An 18239-nucleotide genomic window follows, 5' to 3' on the forward strand; every position below is an offset into this window, starting at 1 on the left:
CGCCACATTTAAAGAGACAGTACACCCTATGTTGTTGCGCCTTGTTGGAAGTAAATAGAAGTTCTACTTTTATCATTTTTATTTTTTTACATAAACGCGTGGGAAATATTACACATTTAGTATTGGAAGGACATTATGATTACAAAGTTTCTAGGGAGTTATCATAAACAATTATAAAATCTTTTTTTTTTTATTTATGATGCAGATTTTTTTTTTTGTATGAGCAAATTTTCCAATATGGTATTCTTAAAACCAAAACAAGAATAAAGAAAAATTGTAAATGTATACTGAAACATACACAAGAGTCGTTTGAAATAGGAATCTGGCACCAAGTCTGTCTAAACCTGGTTTGTTTGTTTACTTCAACCTGGCCTCCCTCTTGAAACTTTACAATTTACATAGTCAATCTGGTACACACGATTCTAATCTTGTCATTTTAGTCTATCCTTGTGAGAATTTAAAAACTCAAAATTGTAATTTACATTTTCATTGCCTGACTTCACTATGACATGCATTGAATTCAATCATTTAGGTCAAAGTTTTTCCACTTTCAAAACGCCAGCTGTTTAAATCGACAGCTGGCTGATCCAATGAAATCTTTTAAGAGCTCCAACTCGATGTGCAGACCTTATGACAAAGAAAGCCACCCATTGGTTCATTTTCGAACTAGTACAGAGCGTGTCCAATCAGCTGGACTTTCACAAATATTGTTTTTCAGGACCATGTGTTGTCAAAAAAGTTGTTGATGTACTTGACGGCTGACCAAAACATGTCAGAATGTACCTCATTCAGAAAGGAACCTCAACTATAGACTTGTTGATAGATGGCAGGAAAGAATTACGTTGATTCGCAGAGTTCAGGCAAACATAACTTTCTTAATTCATAAACATGTGATAAGGCAGGAAATATTTGCTCCCAGGCGTTCAAAAAAAAAAGCAAAAGATCACTTACAACACAAACCTTTATTATGATGAAGAGCATCAACACAACAGCAACGTAACTAGATGAGAGAAAATGGTACACAAAAAAAAAAGGGTCTGATCTAAAGATATGAAATCTATTAAAAGTAAACCATAATAACAGCAATAACTACCTTAGAAACAAAAACAATTTGCAAAAAGAACATTTAAAAAACATGACATTCAGTTATGAATGAAAACAAACTGATTTCAATTAAAAATAAAAAAGTAATAAATGGCTTTTTCACAAGTGAGCTGTAGAAAAGCCACTTGCCTTCACGTTAACACTCTTGTTACAAATTGAGTAGTGTTATATATCCCTATATTTTGAAATGTGACCCCACCCCTTCCTAGAAAAACAACCAAAAAAAGAAAAAAAAAATCAAAATATAGAACCATATAAACTTAGTTCAGGTGTAAAAGTGGGGACTTTGTTACTTTGCTGCTTGTTGAGCTTGGCGCCGCAGCAGAACATAAATCTTCTCCTTGATCCAGTCTTTGTTGTTTGGTTGATAGGTTTGAGTGTCTGCCCTGTAACTACACATAGACAACAATATCAATGACATGGATCAGAATTGTGCCTTTAAACTGGCTCACATTACAATTGTGGGTATACTTACACAAGACAACTGAGGTCAGCCAGGTCATCAATAAAGTCAAATAATTGACTAATATCGTATGTGATTGAAGGGCTGTTAGGATTCATCCTCTTCAGGTGTTCCTCGTACATTTTGCAAACTCCTTGAAGGAAAAGAAAAGTTAAAAACGTTTGTCAACCAATTGCATAAGACAAACCGCTAGAAAATAAATAGGATTAAAAGAATAATATTGACCGTTGTTTATTGTCCACTTCACCAAACAAAATTCTAAATTGTTGAGCAGGTGAGGCATACATTTATACGTCAAAGACTTTATAAAGTAAACACCTGCTTCGCAGCAGTTCGGATGTTGTTTTCGTTCAATTGACTAAAAATAAAGAAAATCAAATAACACTTTTGCTTTGCTGTCAAATATAAAGATAGTGAGCCAGATGATGCGGCATGAACCACGAAAGATGGCTTGCTAGAAGTAAATTAATATACATTTTGTATTAAATGGGGTTCACTAGGTTATAGAAATGGATATGATTAAAGTCTTCAATTATGCGACTTCCAATTACAGTAAAATTATTTTAAAAAGGAAAGACTTGTTGAGGAACATAAAAATAGAATGATTAGTAAGACAAATCAAGATTAACACCCATGCACTAGGATCACTCAGACTGTTATTTAAAGGCTAATCTCAAGGCTCATGTTGCCTGATAAAATAGGGAGATCTGTTAAACGTACAAAATAAAAGCAAGCGCGATCATTAAGAGAAGGAAATCCCAATTTCACAATTATTGTTTTATTAAACATTACAAAAAGTAAAGCCACAGTTATTCTGCACACATTGTGGAGCCTTTTACATATGACAGTTTGTGTGACTGCATGCAATCGTGTATGGCTGCAAAACATGCTTCTATGTGTAATCAGGTTTTATAAAAATAAGTTTACGCTATGATTTTTGTTTATCCTCCTCTACATGCGACTTTGGTCTGTTGGTGTTTGGTGACAAATGGCTGCAAAGGCAAGTATCAGATCATTTGGAAATGATTCATCTGATAGCAAAACATTTCCACATGTGCTTTCCTTCCTGAAAGTCCACTTTAAAGTGTGATTCATTAGTTTGATCACAGAGTAGCTTTGTAAGGGTTTTATTTTAATTTCATCACTTGTTAACTTTGTTCTACGGATGATACGAGATAGTGATCAAAGGATTTCTAACATTTAAATACAGGAAACAATGGCTGAGTGAAAACACTTTGCAGCTAAATGTGGACAAAATTGAAACTGTGGTTATTGCGCCTGATAAGTTTCCAGGGTTGAGTCAGTACTTGATTGACTTAGGTCAGTCTGTCAAACTGAGCCTGAGAAACCTGTGTGTTGTATTTGACAAAGACATGTCTCTAGTACAACACTGCAGGAAACTGACCAGAAAATGATGTGTCAACCCGATCTGGAGCTTGTAATCCATGCATTTGTGTCTTCTTGTTAGCACTATTGTAACAATTTATTGTTGTGTCTAAACAAGAAGGAGCTGTCACACCTGCAGTGAATACAAAACTCTGCATTGAGAATTCTGAGCCACTCTAGTAGATTTCCCCGATCCTTAAAACTCTTCACTGGCTGCCAGTTTCTTTCAGGATCAATATTAAAATTCTGGTTCTTACGTTCAGAGCTATTCTTATTAATTACATCGATGGAGATGTCCATCATAACTCACTAGCAGCACAGATATTTCCCACTATTCATCTAGAACTGCATGACACTAAACATTCAATAGGCATAATAACGGTTTAAATAAAGCTACAGTGACACAAATGATCAGGATTTTTACCTTCCATACATTCGTTCACCGACTCGTAGTCGGCATATGTGCGGCCTTCTGGTCTTTTGGTCGGCTGGACAAGCAAGATGGTGTGCGACTGTGAACACGATTGCAGAGTTACACACCAATACAAATACATAAAAATAAAAAATACAACTTTAAGCACTTGTGTTTATGCTTTAAATTGCTCGCAAGGGGGCTGACCCCATCCCCCCAAACTCTGGTCCCTCAAACAGAGATAAAAAATAACCGAGGAGGGTCGATAAATAATCGATAAAAGCAGGAGTTAAAGACACAAACACTAGGTCTAAAAATACGAACAAGAACCTAATAGAAGCGTCTCAAATTAAACAAGTTAGCTAGTTAGCCTAGCTAGCTTTCTTCGTAGTTATTGCAACTAGTTTTTCGACCACAACCACAGACAAAATGCAAAAATTAAATAGTCGTACCATGTTTGTGCTGCCTGTGAACACCGACCGTTAACTGGAAATGAAAAGGTGCGATTAACCTTTTCGCTTCTTCAATGAATCTGTATGAAGCTGTCTGATGCTAACTGCGTGTCGAATATTAGGTAAATGTAGTTCCGGTTGAAAAGGGCACGGACTTTCAAAATAAGAGGTAGTGCTTCGAAATAAAAGCACATTGCTGCGCATTATTGGTCATTAAGGAATATATAACAATGAATGAAAAGAAAGGTGTTATTTCTAAGATAAGTAAGTTAACTCCCCATATTGGGTCGTACTAAATAATTAAAATCGTTTTGTTGATTGCCGGTTTCTATTAAAGGTAGATTTATTTATTCATAAAGGAATGAGATAGGATTAATTAAACGTAAAAAGGTATTTTTCTTTCAAAGTTAAGGTAAAAAATCTAAGTTATGTAGGATTTGTTTTGATAATCGGATAATAACAGTAAAGTACGCTTGTATGCCCGTGAATTTGTTTCTTTATTATTCAGATCCAAAAAAGTTGCTCCAATAACAAAAACAAAACTAACATTTTAAATTAAAAAAAACATCTTAAAACAAAAAAAGAAGTTGTTTCAATAAAAAACAAAGGATCTTAATCATTTTGATTGAAATAAACTTTTATTAAATCACAAAAAAAAAGTTGCTTCAATCAATTTAATGCGTTTGTGTATTTCGCAGGGTTTATTCTTCTTCTATTTATTTATTTATTTATTTTTAAACAAATCCATACAGTTGAATTCAATTCAATTCCATTTTATTTAAAGTGTCGTATCATAACAAAGTTATCTCAAGACACTATACAGTTGAAATAAGACTACAGTTGATTAACGAAAAATAGATCCCAGCAATTCAAGTTGGGATTCCATGACGTTATATTCCTCATATAACTTAACTTGAATTGATTTTAAGAATTAATCGCTGAAAAAAAAGGGAAAAAAAGACTTAGTTAGAGAAATTCAATAAAATAGTGTGAGTTTAAAGAATTTAGCAAGTGTAAAATCCTTCAAATCCTCATGATCGTATTTTAAAAAGAACCCAAGCCAAGACCACATATGGATGCAGAAGTTGTAAACTGTAATCAGTTTAATTTAATGATTGTTAAAACAGAAAATGACAAGAAACTGTAGACATCAAGAAATTTATGTGTCAGGACAGACCAGTGATGTTAAAAGAACTTCCTGTCAGCAAATATAATGACATACTATTTCCTACGTTTACACAGATTTACTGTCATTGGACATCATCTGATCAGACGATTTATTCCGTCTGTCTAACAGTGGTGGAACCTGCTCCCTCCTGACCGGTCCTTCCGAGACCCCCGCAAGATCTCTTGCACTCCGGCAGTGAGACAAAATTATTGCCATTGCCCTCACAGCCCCCGAACCAGAACTTGGCACATCTTCCCGAGCGTGAGTTGAAGTAGAATCTGCTCCTCCAGGAGTCACACGGCCCTTCGTCCCGTGGTAGAGTGCAGACGCTGAATGGAAGTGCTGTGGCTGGGGGGTCTTGGTTCGCACTCACCTTTAAAATAAATCATAGAATTTCAGACAATATTTTCTTTTCAACTGTGTTTATGTCAGGATTGACAAAAAATGTATTATATTATATCTCACCTTCCAATTTTTTTCTTCTATTAAGGATTTTAATTAATGATCTGAATTTGTCTGTTTACTAAATAATTCAGAAACAGATGAACAGACTTTCATAAAGTTTTCAGGGAATATTGACGATGTTATGATGTAAAGACAGTAGCCGTGGGAGCTCCTTTCTTGCTCGCTTTTACTCTGAGCTATTTCTGGACCACTACTGCCCCCTGCTGTCTTCATATATAGTTTGTGTGTGTGTGTGTGTGATTGGTCTGTTTTTGTGTGTCCCTGCGAGAGGCTGGCGTCCTGTCCAGGGTGTCCCCCCACCTCTTGCCCGAATAAACTGGGAAAACAGCTAATTATTATGTCAACATTTTTTTTATTGAAATCAAAAAATCGAATTTGGAATCATTATTTTTGAATTATTGGAATTTGAATATAAAACTCTGTGTAAAATATCATTTTTATTTTGAAGATATTCAATTTTTTAAATTAAATTTTAAAAAAAATGATTTAAACTTTCAATTTAAAAAGAAAAATACAATGATTTAATGAAAACAAATTAAACCTTTTATTACAGAAAAAAAAAATCCATTATTCCAAAAAATTATATACTTTGGTAATCAATAAAAGTTTATTTTTTGATTATTATTATTTTTTTATTTTTATTTTTATGGGACCCAGTCTTATGGACTGATACTGGGGCCACAGCCCGGTGTCTGGGGAACAACTAGAGTATATCATAAATAAATGTAGTTTGAACATAGTTTTACAGATGATTAACCACATGTAAGTGATTAATACTTGTGTTGACCTTGACAACTATAACTTAAAGCTCTGGAACACGGGACAGTGAAGGCCTCACCGAGGGATATTCGGGGCATCCTGCTCTACCAAACCCTCGCGCCGCCGTCACACCGTCCAAACAACAGCCGAACCTGAGTTAGAAAGACGTTTTTTTTTTTAGAACATGCATTGATGGTCGTAGAAGATGTGTTCGTACCGAGTTCGGACACAGTCGCATCCCTCACTCCCGGGTCCAGAGGCTGGAGTTGAACCGTCAGGGCAGCAGCCGTGAGGTGACTCTGAACACGGCTCTGGATTGGAAGCTGCAGATGATACAGAAAAATGTGGATAATTATGGTTAAGTATGACCTTCAGCACAAACTCAGTCTAGACAAAATGACAGCCTGTGCATCTAAATTTGAACCCAGGGCTGCAGCAGAATAATTACACCTTCCTTCATGTGAAGATGGAGAAGCAGGACTACATACCTGGAGTAGGAACACGAGGCGGGGACGCTGTGACGGGGTCTCTGTGAGCTGCCGGGTCTTGCACACTCGCTGCAGGAAACAGAACGTGTTGTTAAAAGTCTTCAATTCACTTTTTACTGCAGACTCACCTTGAGCTCCGGGGCACTGCTGGGTGTTACAGGCTTCCTGCGCGTCAGGTTTGCATGCCGGTCGCACGCAGGGTTGGACGGAGGTGGGTTTTGGAAGACCCTGACAGGCAGAGTCCGGCAGATGTCGACCTCCGGGTCCAGCGCAGACGACCTCTCCAGTCTGCTGCCCTTCGCCACAGGTCACGGAGCACTGAGGGGGCAGAAGAGACGACATATGAGGGTCACCTTCGACATAAGTTTGTTAAACTCAATCCTCGCTGGACACTGAAGCAACGTTAAGTTAAAATCTCACAGAAGTTATATTTTTAGCTTTTAATACTGTTCGTACCAAACTCTCTTTTCATTAAAATAGTTAATTTAGAAAAAAAATCTTAAGCCCCGCCCACTGAAAACACTTGTTTTTTCTCCAGCTAAAATCTTGTTTACCATAACCACACCCACTCTAGGTCAAGCATTGAGGTTTGTCACCACGCGTCATCGATCCCGGAAGTCTCCACCTCCAAGGGACTTGTTGTTTAAACAAAGCGGGGCTTGATTGCAACTGGGTGGAGGAAGAGTGAAGCCATTATTACATCATAATGGACTCGGCTCTCGTAACCTCTCATTCACCGAGATTTCAAATGGAGGAGAACTTTATAAAGTAATAAGTTCAAAACATGGTCATGATGAAGGAGTTACTGCATCTTGACTTCAACATTTGAAACATGTAAGTCAAGAGAGTTTTCCTGTTAGTTGAACTTTAAGGGAAACATGTCAGCGAAAGACTTCTATAGCAGCTATCAAAGGACAGGTAAGGTCCAATTGGTAGTATTGTAATTGTAATGTATTTGACTGTATGTTCAAGAAATTCTGTAGTTTCAGGTCATAAACATCTACACTTTGTAAGAGAAGGTTATAATTTTCTTCCTTCCTGTCGCTCTGGGTGTTTTTAAAAATCTGTAATCTGCCAAAATTGAAGCCTGACACTGTTTTCTTTAAATTTTTGTGTGTTGTTGTAGGCATTAAGTACCCGTTCTATGTAGAATTGAGTTTTACGTTGTTTTTTGTCCTAACTGTGTCTTTGCTGCCTTTTTAGCTTTAAAAAAAAAATCTCAATGAGACTCAACCAGTAAAATAAATACTAATGAATACATTTCTTAAAATTGTAATTACAATAATGAGATGAAAGATGACACTAATGACTTGTTTATTTATTTGAGCAAAAAACACTTAATTTAGCTTAATTAAACTACAACTAATATGACCTTCAAAACCCCAAAATGATGCAGAAATAAAAAAAAAATACACAAATTGGGTCTAAATTATCAAAAGTTTCCTTAAAAATCAAAAATAATTTACAGCACCAATAAAATAATTCACCACAAAGGAGATTTATATTAAAGTTACCCTTCAATAATTAAAAACTAATTTGACTATTATCTAAATCTCTTTAGGATCCCAATCATTTATTTTGGCTCTCAACCTGTACTGTATTTAAAATCTTGGCCCCTTGTTTGATTGACTCCCAGCACTAAAGACCTTTTTGATCTAAAATCTTCATTTATTTGCGTTTCAAACACGGACCAGGCTGAGGCTGGCGATGATGTAATCCGGCCCACATGGGTGAGGGTTGCAGGCCTGCTGGCTCTGAGGTCGCGGCAAACGCTGTGAGACGCAGTGAGACTCGTCCACCAGACGAGGGTTCTCCGGGTCACGGATCCAACACTCCACGCCGCGGTGCTGCGTTCCTCCGCCGCAGGAGGCGGAGCACTCGTCGTAAACGCCGCTCTCGTAGAAGTAGGACGAGGCGTCGCCTGAAGGAGCGACTTCTGCGGGAGCGCGAGGTCCGGACTCGTGGTCCAGACCCAGGAATTCGCCGTGGATCAAAACCTGGCGATTGAACGAAGAAAAAGTTTAATCGGTACATGTACAAATAGTTGCTCTGTAGCACAGCGATGGTAGATATTCCGTGAAGGATGAAGCTGCAGGGATGAGTTCACTGAGTAGGAGTGAGACAAAGAGTTTTTAAAATGTTTCGGCCAGATTTTCAGAAGGATGTCTATATTGTGGGCTACTATTTCCTGTTGAATGTTGTGAAAACAGATTAAAAATAAATACTCATTCCACGCTTATGTATTTAAATCGTAACAGTATCTTCTCTCAATATACTCCTTGTCGACGGCGCAGAAATCGTGACACAAAAGCTACATAGGAATAGATACAACAATATACAGTATATATATATATATATATAACTTTATTGCCTGTGGCAATTTTTTGTGTCGATATTTTTCTGTACATTCGTCACTAAATCCTCTGATTTCGTGTCAATTTTACGTTGCTCTGAAAGGAATTTTGCGTTATATAAACCAAAGCCCTTCGGTTTACCGTAAAAAATCAGGCTTTGCTGAAAAGTGTTGCAAAGTGAATTGCAATTTTTATTTGGCTTTTCGGTAACGCATTCATAATTGAATGGGACTGCTGTCTGGGAGGGCCGCATCAGGCCTGCGGGCCTTAGGTTGAATGGCCATGTTATATAGTGTTTAAAGAGTTAGAAGTACAACAGTGTTTTAATTTTAACTATAAGTTTATTTATGCATGTTTGTGCTTGAGACAAAATATTACTTTGTTCCAGTTGTTGTCAATAATAAATGCTTCAAAGTCAATATTTAAATAAGTAAGTAAAAATGTATTCTGGGGAATAAAGTGCAACAATACAATCAAAAAATAAACGAGACTCAGATGTTATGATTTCATAGTGATTAGTGGACGACATACTAACAGTATAAATGTTGTACTGGTCAGTACTCACCCGGCACGTTCCATCCACACAGATGTCCGAGCGATCTCCGTGACAGGGCGTCCCGTCCACGACTTTGGGGCGATGTCTGTAGAAGAAGTTCTCTCCGCTCGGGACACAGTTGAGCTCACACGGGTTTGATCCTGCACATATTACACATCTTGGTTCCTTCTCATCGTATTCAAAGTACAACCCAAAGAAGGAAACTTTAATGGTTCTACCTCCATAATAAGGCAGCCATGTGTAGCGTTTTCCCCGAAAGTCCACGGTGTCAAACTGTGAACACTGCTCCTCCCGGAAGTCTTTGGAGCCGGATGGACATTCCTGGAAGTGTATATTGTTCAAATGGGATTCTTGTGCTTCTAGTGAGGTAGGATTTGAATATTTACGTGAGTATTACAGGTCTGGAAATACTTGGAAGATCCCAGACAGTTGTGGCCTCCGTCGGTTCTTGTGAAAAAGGATCAGATCAGTTGTCTGGATCAAAAAACAACGTATTTATCGTCGTACCTCGAGGTCACACAGGTTCTGGTTCTCATCCTCACACCGGTGCCACAGGTTCGGCTGCAGGGTCCATACGGTCCGGACTCTCCCCAGTGGTCATGGCTTGGCAGGGTCTGAAAATATTTTATGAAATGAATGGTGTTCTTTATAAGCAGCTCAATAAAACAAAATATTTCGTATGAAGATCACAGTTTTCTTTACTTTTTCTATTTCATTTTTTTTTATTAAGTAATAAAGAATATTATTGAAAAAATAAGTTACTATTAAAAATATATATATATTCACACACAAGTCTTCATGCATCAAGGTTCCGAATTGTGATATAAAAATTCACTATACTTAAAATAATTATTCTGTAGAAATAGCAGATAACGTATAATTAGAAAATATTAAACAATAAATGGTGATTTTTCTTAGTTTGACATTTAAAATTAAATACATTTCTTGTTCAAATATCTAACCCTTGTGTTATCTCTGGGTAGAGGTTACCCAAAGGACTGAAAACAAATGTGATTGTGGTATCCCTTCTATTGTCTTCAACATCCAACATTGAGACACCCTGAACATGAGGGTTAACCATTTTAAATGTGATAAATTGAAAGTGATCACATAAAAATATTTAAAGTAAATAAATAAATAATATTTATTGAATAATTATTTTGCAATTTCATTTGAGTGTACCGGTGTGTAATAAAATGAATTTGTTTCAGAGGTTTAATACACACCTGAGAATAATAATAATATACAGTAGGTGTAGTAAATGCAGTATTTACAGTGTATGAAGAAAGAAGACTCACAGATGAAGCAGGAACACTCAGCAACAGTAGTAGACTGAGAACATGCAGGATCTTCATGGTGATCAGCAGATGACTCCAGTTGATCTCAGGTGTTCTCCTCAGGTCTGCAGGTCTTCTCTGTTTCTTCAAACTTCTCCGCTCCACACCTACAGGCGTCAGGTTTTAATCGCACCAGAAATATTTCACCTTTTAATAGGTACGACACCGACGGGTTATACCCGAACTTTCTCTTTTTATGAGGGTAACGTCAGCGAGGTGTGAAGCGAGGTTGTAAAGATAAATGCTAGGAGATAAAAAAAGGCATTGGTGGGAAAACTATAGTGTATAATTTAACATTTTATGCTAAGATTCATGATAAAGTGGAGTTTCCCCAACAGCAGATGAGTTAGAACTCAGTGTGGGGTGACAATGTGAACCTCAGTAATCTGTCGATGTCTAATCTCAAGCAAGAAAATAACTCTTGATATTCTCTTCTTAGATTATGTGTTTCTTAAACAAATAGTTTCTAAAACAATAAACCAATATGTGTATTGCTATTTTATTTTAATGTCACCTGCAATGTCGTAACTTGAATAAGAAACTCACTTAAACTAAAACACACACTTCTGAACTACACAATGTACAACAAAAACACACAAAAACTATAGATAGACCCTAGTGTTATAATTAACATACCCAAACCCATATAAACCCATAATTACACTACCTGGATTGCCTAAAAACAAAGTCCTACACACCAAGACTAAAACAACAACAAATAAAACAACTACAGACCACCTCCTAAATACACACACATCAAAACACATATACGAACATCCTCCTTCAGACCCACTTTTACACAATCAATCATCCGAATCAATCGTTCATATACCTACAAGTTCTAACTAACCCGAGCAAAAACACACAACATAACATCCATTGGTGCACAAAGATAAACACCAAAACACAAAATAATGTCTTTAACATTCAACAGATCACAACTAGTCATACAAAAACACACACTACAACATCCATTGGTACATAAAGATAAACACCAAGAACATAATACTGTCTTTAACTTTCAACAGACTACGACCAAACCATACTAAAACACACACTATAACATTCATTGGTATATAAAGATAAACACCAAAACACACAATAATGTCTTTAACTTTCAACAGATCACAACCAAGCTATACAAAAACACACACTATAACATCCATTTGTACACAAAGATAAACACCAAAACACACAACAATGACTTTAACTGTCAACAGATCACGTCCAAGCTATACAAAAACACACACTATAACATCCATTTGTACACAAAGATAAACACCAAAACACATAATAATGTATTTAACTTTCAACAGATCGTGACCAAGCCATACAAAAACACACACTATAACATCCATTGGTACATAAGGATAAACAACAAAGCACATAATAATGTATTTACCTTTTAACAGACCACGCCCAAGCCATACAAAACACACACTATAACACAAAGATAAACACTAAATGAGTGTCTGTGTGTACATGTAATAAATCCTTGATTTGAAACAAATATATCCTGCAAATTAGTACCAAAATATACACAACCAAACAAAATGACAGAGAAAATATCTGTCTAAAAACAGCCACACATAAATAAAATACACAATAAAAAGAGAATATACACAATGCTAATACGTTGAAGATCCATACACACACAAAAATAATGGTGAGAAAACACAGCAACAACGGCAAAAAAATAAAATAAAATGAAGCTAGCCTGCACACAAATACACACACACACTAAAGGGTCCTAATCATCAAACAACCAAAACACGCATTAAAACATCCACTCATACTTACCATAAAGCAGCTCAATAAAAAGATACACACAAAAATACCCTCATACTTCAAAGTCCCCCTTTCTTACGCAGAAGAAAAAAACAGACATAAACATCAACAAAAAAGAACACAAACAAACACAAACAAGTCTCTTCACTACTAGTACTTTATTTAAGTTAAAGTTAAAAAACGTTATTGAGTCGACTACGCTTGACAAGATTGTGTAGTTCACTTCAAAACTTTATTTATTTTCATAAAACTTATTTTGCTGAATTCCAGAAACACACAAACACTAGGATCACAAGGGTCTTCAGAGCTGCCGGCTCAGCTTCTGCATCTGCTTCTCTTTGCTCTCGAAGGCGGCCTTGGTGGAGAAGAGGTCCTCCATGGCGTCCATGACGTCCTGCATGTCCTGGTTGAGCTGGCTGTAGCTGTCCCGCAGCTCCTCCTGCTGCTGCTTCAGGTCCACGGCCGCCTGCACCAGCTCCGTGGCCTGGTGGCTGCACTGGCTCCTCATCTCCTCCACGTCCGACAGCAGCGTCTCCATGCCCTTCATCAGCTGCTCCACCCGCTCAGACGTCAGCTCCACCTCAGACTTGTCCACAGCTTCACTGCTGTCTGTCGCCATGTTGTCGTCCGCCTGAGCTGAGCCTTCCTCGCGGATGTTGGAGTCCATGTCCTCCTCGCTGGAACCTCAGGAGAGCAGAAGATGTGAAGATCAGCCTAATCTGTGTGTGTGTGTGTGTGTGTGGGTGTGTGTGTGAGTGTGTGTGTGTGTCTTCACTGACGCACTAATCCAGTTAGAGAGTCTGACCACAGATTACAGTCCAGACCATCAGGATTATGTTGCTGGTTCTTGTCCAGCTTCTCACCCTCCTCGTCCAACTACATCACTACTGTGTGTGTGTGTGTGTGTTTGTCTGAGAGTGTGTATTTGTGTGTGTTTGAGTGTCATTGTATGTGTTTTCTGTGTGTTTAAGTTAGTGTATGTGTGAGTGTTTTATCAAGCGTGTGTGTATTTGTGTGTGTTTGAGAGAGTGTCTCTGTGTGTTTGAGCTAGTGTGTTTGTGTGTTTTATCAAGCGTGTGTGTATTTGTGTGTGTTTGAGTGAGTGTCTCTGTGTGTGTTTGAGTTATTGTGTATGTGTGTTTTATCAAGTGTGTTTGAGTGAGTGAGTGTTTGAGTTAGTGTGTTTCATCCAATGTGTGTATTTGTGTGTGTTTGAATGAATGCCTGTATGTGTTTTCTGTGTGTTTAAGTTAGTGTATGTGTGAGTGTTTTATCAAACTTGCGTGTATTTGTGTGTGTGTTTGAGTGAGTGTCTCTGTGTGTTTGAGCTAGTGTGTTTGTGTGTTTTATCAAGTGTGTGTATTTCTGTGTGTTTGAGTGAGTGTCTCTGTTTGTGTTTGAGTTATTGTGTATGTGTGTTTTATCAAGTGTGTGTGTTTGAGTGAGTGTCTCTGTGTGTGTTTGAGTTAGTTTGTGTGTGTGTTTTATCAAGTGTGTGTATTTGTGTGAGTTTGAATGAATGCCTGTGTGTGTTTTCTGTGTGTTTGAGTGTAATTGTATGTTTAAGATAGTGTATGTGTGAGTGTTTTATCAAGCGTGTGTGTATTTGTGTGTGTTTGAGTAAATGTCTCTATGTGTTTGAGCTAGTGTGTTTTTGTGTTTTATCAAGTGTGCATGTATTTGTGTGTGTTTGGGTGAGTGTCTCTGTGTGTGTTTGAGTTATTGTGTGTGTGTTTCATCAAGTGTGTGTGTATTTGTGTGTGTTGAGTGAGAGTGTGTGTTTTCTGTGTTTTATCAAGTGTGTGTGTATTTGTGTGTGTCTGACTGAAATTCGGTGTGTTTGAGTAAGTGTGTGTGTATGTGTGTTTTATCAAATTAGTGTGTATTTGTCCGTGTTTGAGTGAGTGTCTGTGTGTGTTTTCTGTGAATTTGAGTTAGCATTTGTGTCTATTTTATCAAGTGTGTGTATATCTGTGTGTGTTTGAGTGAGTGGCTGTGTGTGTGTGTTTTGGGGTGTTTTAGTTAGCATGTGTGTCTATTTTATCAATTGTGTGTATATCTGTGTGTGTTTGAGTGAGTGGCTGTGTGTGTTAGTGTGTGAGTTTAAATTATAAGTGTCTATAAGTTAACGTGTGTGGGTTTGTTATTGTGCATATGAGCATGTGTATTTGTGTAAGTGTATATTTGTTCTGTGCTTACGGGCATGTGTGTGTAAGTTTGTCAGTACATGGGTAAGTGTGCGTATGTATACATATGTGTGCATGAGTTTGTGTGTGTGTGTTTGTGTGTGTGCATAAATTAGTGTTTTTATTTGTTTGTGTATTCGTATGCGTGTTTATGCATCTGCACCTGTGTTTATTTACATGTGTGTGTTTGTGTAATTGTGGGTGACTGTGTGTCCACATGTTCACACACATGAAAGAATGAATACTTGAGCACAACTTGTGTTGTGTGAGTGTTTGAATTCAGTTAATTTGTACATCAGCGAGCATCTGAATGACAAGTTGTGTTATACAAACTTGTGCGTAGTTGTGACATTTTATTTTGTGATATCGTTGGTGTGTGTGTGTGTCTACATATGGGTTAGTGTGTGATAATGAGCAACATATTTACTAGTTTACATAAGCCTAAAATTCTACGTTTGTGTAACAGTGTTGATGTGTGTTTTCCACTTGATTGTGCGTACTTTTGTAGGTGTTTATCAGATGATTTGTCTATAAGGATGTGTTTTCATCGTATGTTTAAAAGCTTGTGTGTACTCTGTGTGATGATGTCATCATCGTGTTAAAGAGACCTCGTGTGCGTCCCTTTAAATGGTTGTCGAGATAAGACGTCGGCTGGATGATGTCAGCAACACAACTTCTTATCAAACGCATACAACTGCTGCTGAAAAAGGCCATTTGTGCCAAAATGTGACATTTTCCATCACATGTACATGTAAACAAATCCAGATATTAAATAACAGAGAAGCCAATGTTAAAGTATTGAGACAAGAAATGTGACATTTGTACTCAAAACATAAAATTCCCACTTAAGTCAGAACAACAAAAAGTTGTTGAAAAACCTTATTGAGTAAAAAAAAATTAGGTAAATAATTATTGTTTTTACTTATTATACAAACTAATTATTACGAGTTATATTATTATAAACATTTTTAGACATCATATTTACAAATTTTTGATTTCAGGTCAGTCATCATAGTGTAACTCAGTATTTGTTTACACATTGTTTTGTAAATGCTTACTTTAAATAACAGCAAACACATGATCTTTGTACAAAAAGCAGTTACTCTATAATTACGAAAATGTGCTGCTATTTACATATATGCTTTATTTTATTAAAGCAATGTTCAATGTTAATATAAAAGTAAAGAAATTAATAAATTGAAATCATTTATTCAGATATCATTTTAGATTTAATTTAAAAGAAAAGTGGATACTTACTCTCTTGCATTTTTTCCGTGGTCTCAACCTTGAGTGAAGATAAGAAAGATCGTCCAGAACGAAGTCAACCCAACTTCCTGCTGCTCTGCTGAGGAGGAGGAAGTTTAAAAACACAATTTTGAGTAGCAATGCAGTCATTGATGAAAAAATGGTTGACGAATAAAACTTCCACAATATATATATGACATAACATACATTTATATATACATTTAGGCATGTTAAAAATAGTTATATAGTTCAACATTAAAACGAATTTTCAACAAAATAATAAAACGTTCAATCTAGTGACATTACACTGGTTGTCCACAAGGTGGCAGTATTGTCCTATGCAATTGAGTTTACAGTCCATCTCCAGTGTGACACTACTTTTAAACTATATCTGACTCTTTTGTGTGTAAATATCTACCTGGTTTATGGAGCCTCAACACGTTTGATCATATAATGTGTGTGTGTGTGTGTGTGTGTGTGTGTGTGTGTGTGTGTGTGTGTGTGTGTGTGTGTGTGTGTGTGTGTGTGTGTGTGTGTGTGTGTGTGTGCATGCATGTGTGTGTGTGTGTGTGGAGGGGGGGGGGGGGGGTTCAGGGGTATGGATTATTTCTCTATTCAGGGAGTCCAGCCAAGCATGAGGCGGGGGGGAGAATGGGGTCCATTGTTGTGTTCCAGATGAGTGTCAGAGGTGGCTCTGAAAATAGATTTATACTCATGGGGTCTTTAACAGAAACACACTCCCAACAAGTGACTGGCCCCGCAGACTATGACCGGGAGCAGTTCGTACAATAGAAATGGGATTAAATGTTTCAATTATTATGGTCTGGAATTTCTGAATGGCTGTCGCTGGATGTAAATGGGATCCTGTCAGACGACTCTAGTCTTTTGATTTGAAGTTTCAATACATTTATTAAAGCAATTAAAATATGAATAAAATATATAGTTTTTAATTATGCAAAAGTCTAGTTTCCTGGATACTAACCGACTATACCTTAACAGCTTTGTAAAGTAAACTTAAAACAGTGTATGAGCTAGCATTTATTAGTAAATGGAAAACTATCACAAACCAATTACTAGCCTTTTTACTAACTACTGACTACTAAATACTACCTACTACTAACTACTGACCACTAAATTCTAACTACTAACTACTAACTACTAACTACTAACTACTAACTACTAACTACTAACTACTAACTACTAACTACTAACTACTAACTTCTAACTACTAACTACTAACTACTACATACTAAACACTAACTACAAAGTACATACTACTTACTACTCACTACTAAGTACTGACTACATAATACATACTTCTAACTACTAACTACTGGAAACTCACTACTAACTACTGATTGCTAACTACTGACTACTAACTACATTCTTCTGACTAGTAAGGTGACCTACCAAGAAAGTTCCAAGAAAGGCGTCTCAAAATAAAATGAATTATTATTATTATTACTACTAACTACTGACTACTAATTATGATGACTGACTACTGACTACTGACTACTGTCTACTTACCACTGACTACTGACCACTGACTACTAACTTATAACTACTGACTACTAACTCCTAACTACTGACTACTAACTACTCACTAATGACTACTGACAACTAACTTCTTAATACTGACTACTAACTACTAACTTCTAACTACTGACAACTAACTTCTAAGTACTAAAATGCTCTTTCCTGTATGAATAGTGTTGCTATAAAAACATGTCGCATCATAAATGACCTAATAATTTGCTGATAAGTACTAATAAGTTAACTTATTTGGTGTCACTGTTGTTATCTTGCAATATGTTATAGATAACACCCCCGTGTGTTTTTAATCGAGACTAAAATCCAAGAGCCAAACGCATTGAACAAATGTCAAATGTAACCTTATTAGGATGAAAACAGAACAGCTTCAGTTCAGCAGTTGTCTTTTCTCAAGCTAATGTAAAAAAGGCTAATATCAGATTAAACTACTTTTACCGTAAAAATATGATTAGCTTGTACAGCATTTATTTTACACCATCCTTGGACATGATTTTGAGATCATTCATTTGGAGTTAACTTAAGCTA

The 18239-nt window shown here is 36.7% G+C and overlaps 3 protein-coding genes across 4 annotated transcripts; all 3 read right to left on the reverse strand.

The window, feature by feature from the left end:
* Window positions 1–943: 943 nt before the first annotated feature.
* erh (ERH mRNA splicing and mitosis factor) lies at window positions 944–3955 on the reverse strand. Its single transcript, XM_087805602.1, has 4 exons — window positions 3818–3955; window positions 3378–3465; window positions 1580–1700; window positions 944–1496 (listed from the first exon to the last, which is right to left on the reverse strand). The coding sequence occupies exons 1-4, from the start codon at window positions 3818–3820 to the stop codon at window positions 1394–1396; spliced, it is 315 nt and encodes a 104-aa protein (XP_087661728.1). The 5' UTR covers window positions 3821–3955; the 3' UTR covers window positions 944–1393.
* A 1099-nt stretch (window positions 3956–5054) lies between these two features.
* Window positions 5055–10962, reverse strand: paplnb (papilin b, proteoglycan-like sulfated glycoprotein). Its single transcript, XM_087806191.1, has 11 exons — window positions 10906–10962; window positions 10115–10221; window positions 9994–10054; window positions 9826–9928; window positions 9617–9747; window positions 8389–8694; window positions 6826–7015; window positions 6698–6766; window positions 6427–6532; window positions 6289–6361; window positions 5055–5358 (listed from the first exon to the last, which is right to left on the reverse strand). The coding sequence occupies exons 1-11, from the start codon at window positions 10960–10962 to the stop codon at window positions 5095–5097; spliced, it is 1467 nt and encodes a 488-aa protein (XP_087662317.1). The 3' UTR covers window positions 5055–5094.
* Window positions 10963–12902: 1940 nt separating this feature from the next.
* Window positions 12903–16279, reverse strand: LOC148067394 (uncharacterized). Of its 2 annotated transcripts, none has more exons than XM_087806193.1 (2): window positions 16176–16269; window positions 12903–13409 (listed from the first exon to the last, which is right to left on the reverse strand). In XM_087806193.1, exon 2 carries the CDS (start codon window positions 13397–13399, stop codon window positions 13034–13036), a length of 366 nt encoding a protein of 121 aa, XP_087662319.1. In that variant the 5' UTR covers window positions 13400–13409; window positions 16176–16269; the 3' UTR covers window positions 12903–13033. The 2 variants fall into 2 exon arrangements, with proteins under 2 accessions (XP_087662319.1, XP_087662318.1); XM_087806192.1 differs by having other exon boundaries at window positions 12904–13416; window positions 16176–16279.
* Between the last annotated feature and the right edge of the window lie 1960 nt (window positions 16280–18239).

Source organism: Callionymus lyra, chromosome 13 (assembly GCF_982586985.1).
Source record: "Callionymus lyra chromosome 13, fCalLyr1.hap1.1, whole genome shotgun sequence".
NCBI classification, from domain to species: domain Eukaryota; kingdom Metazoa; phylum Chordata; class Actinopteri; order Syngnathiformes; family Callionymidae; genus Callionymus; species Callionymus lyra.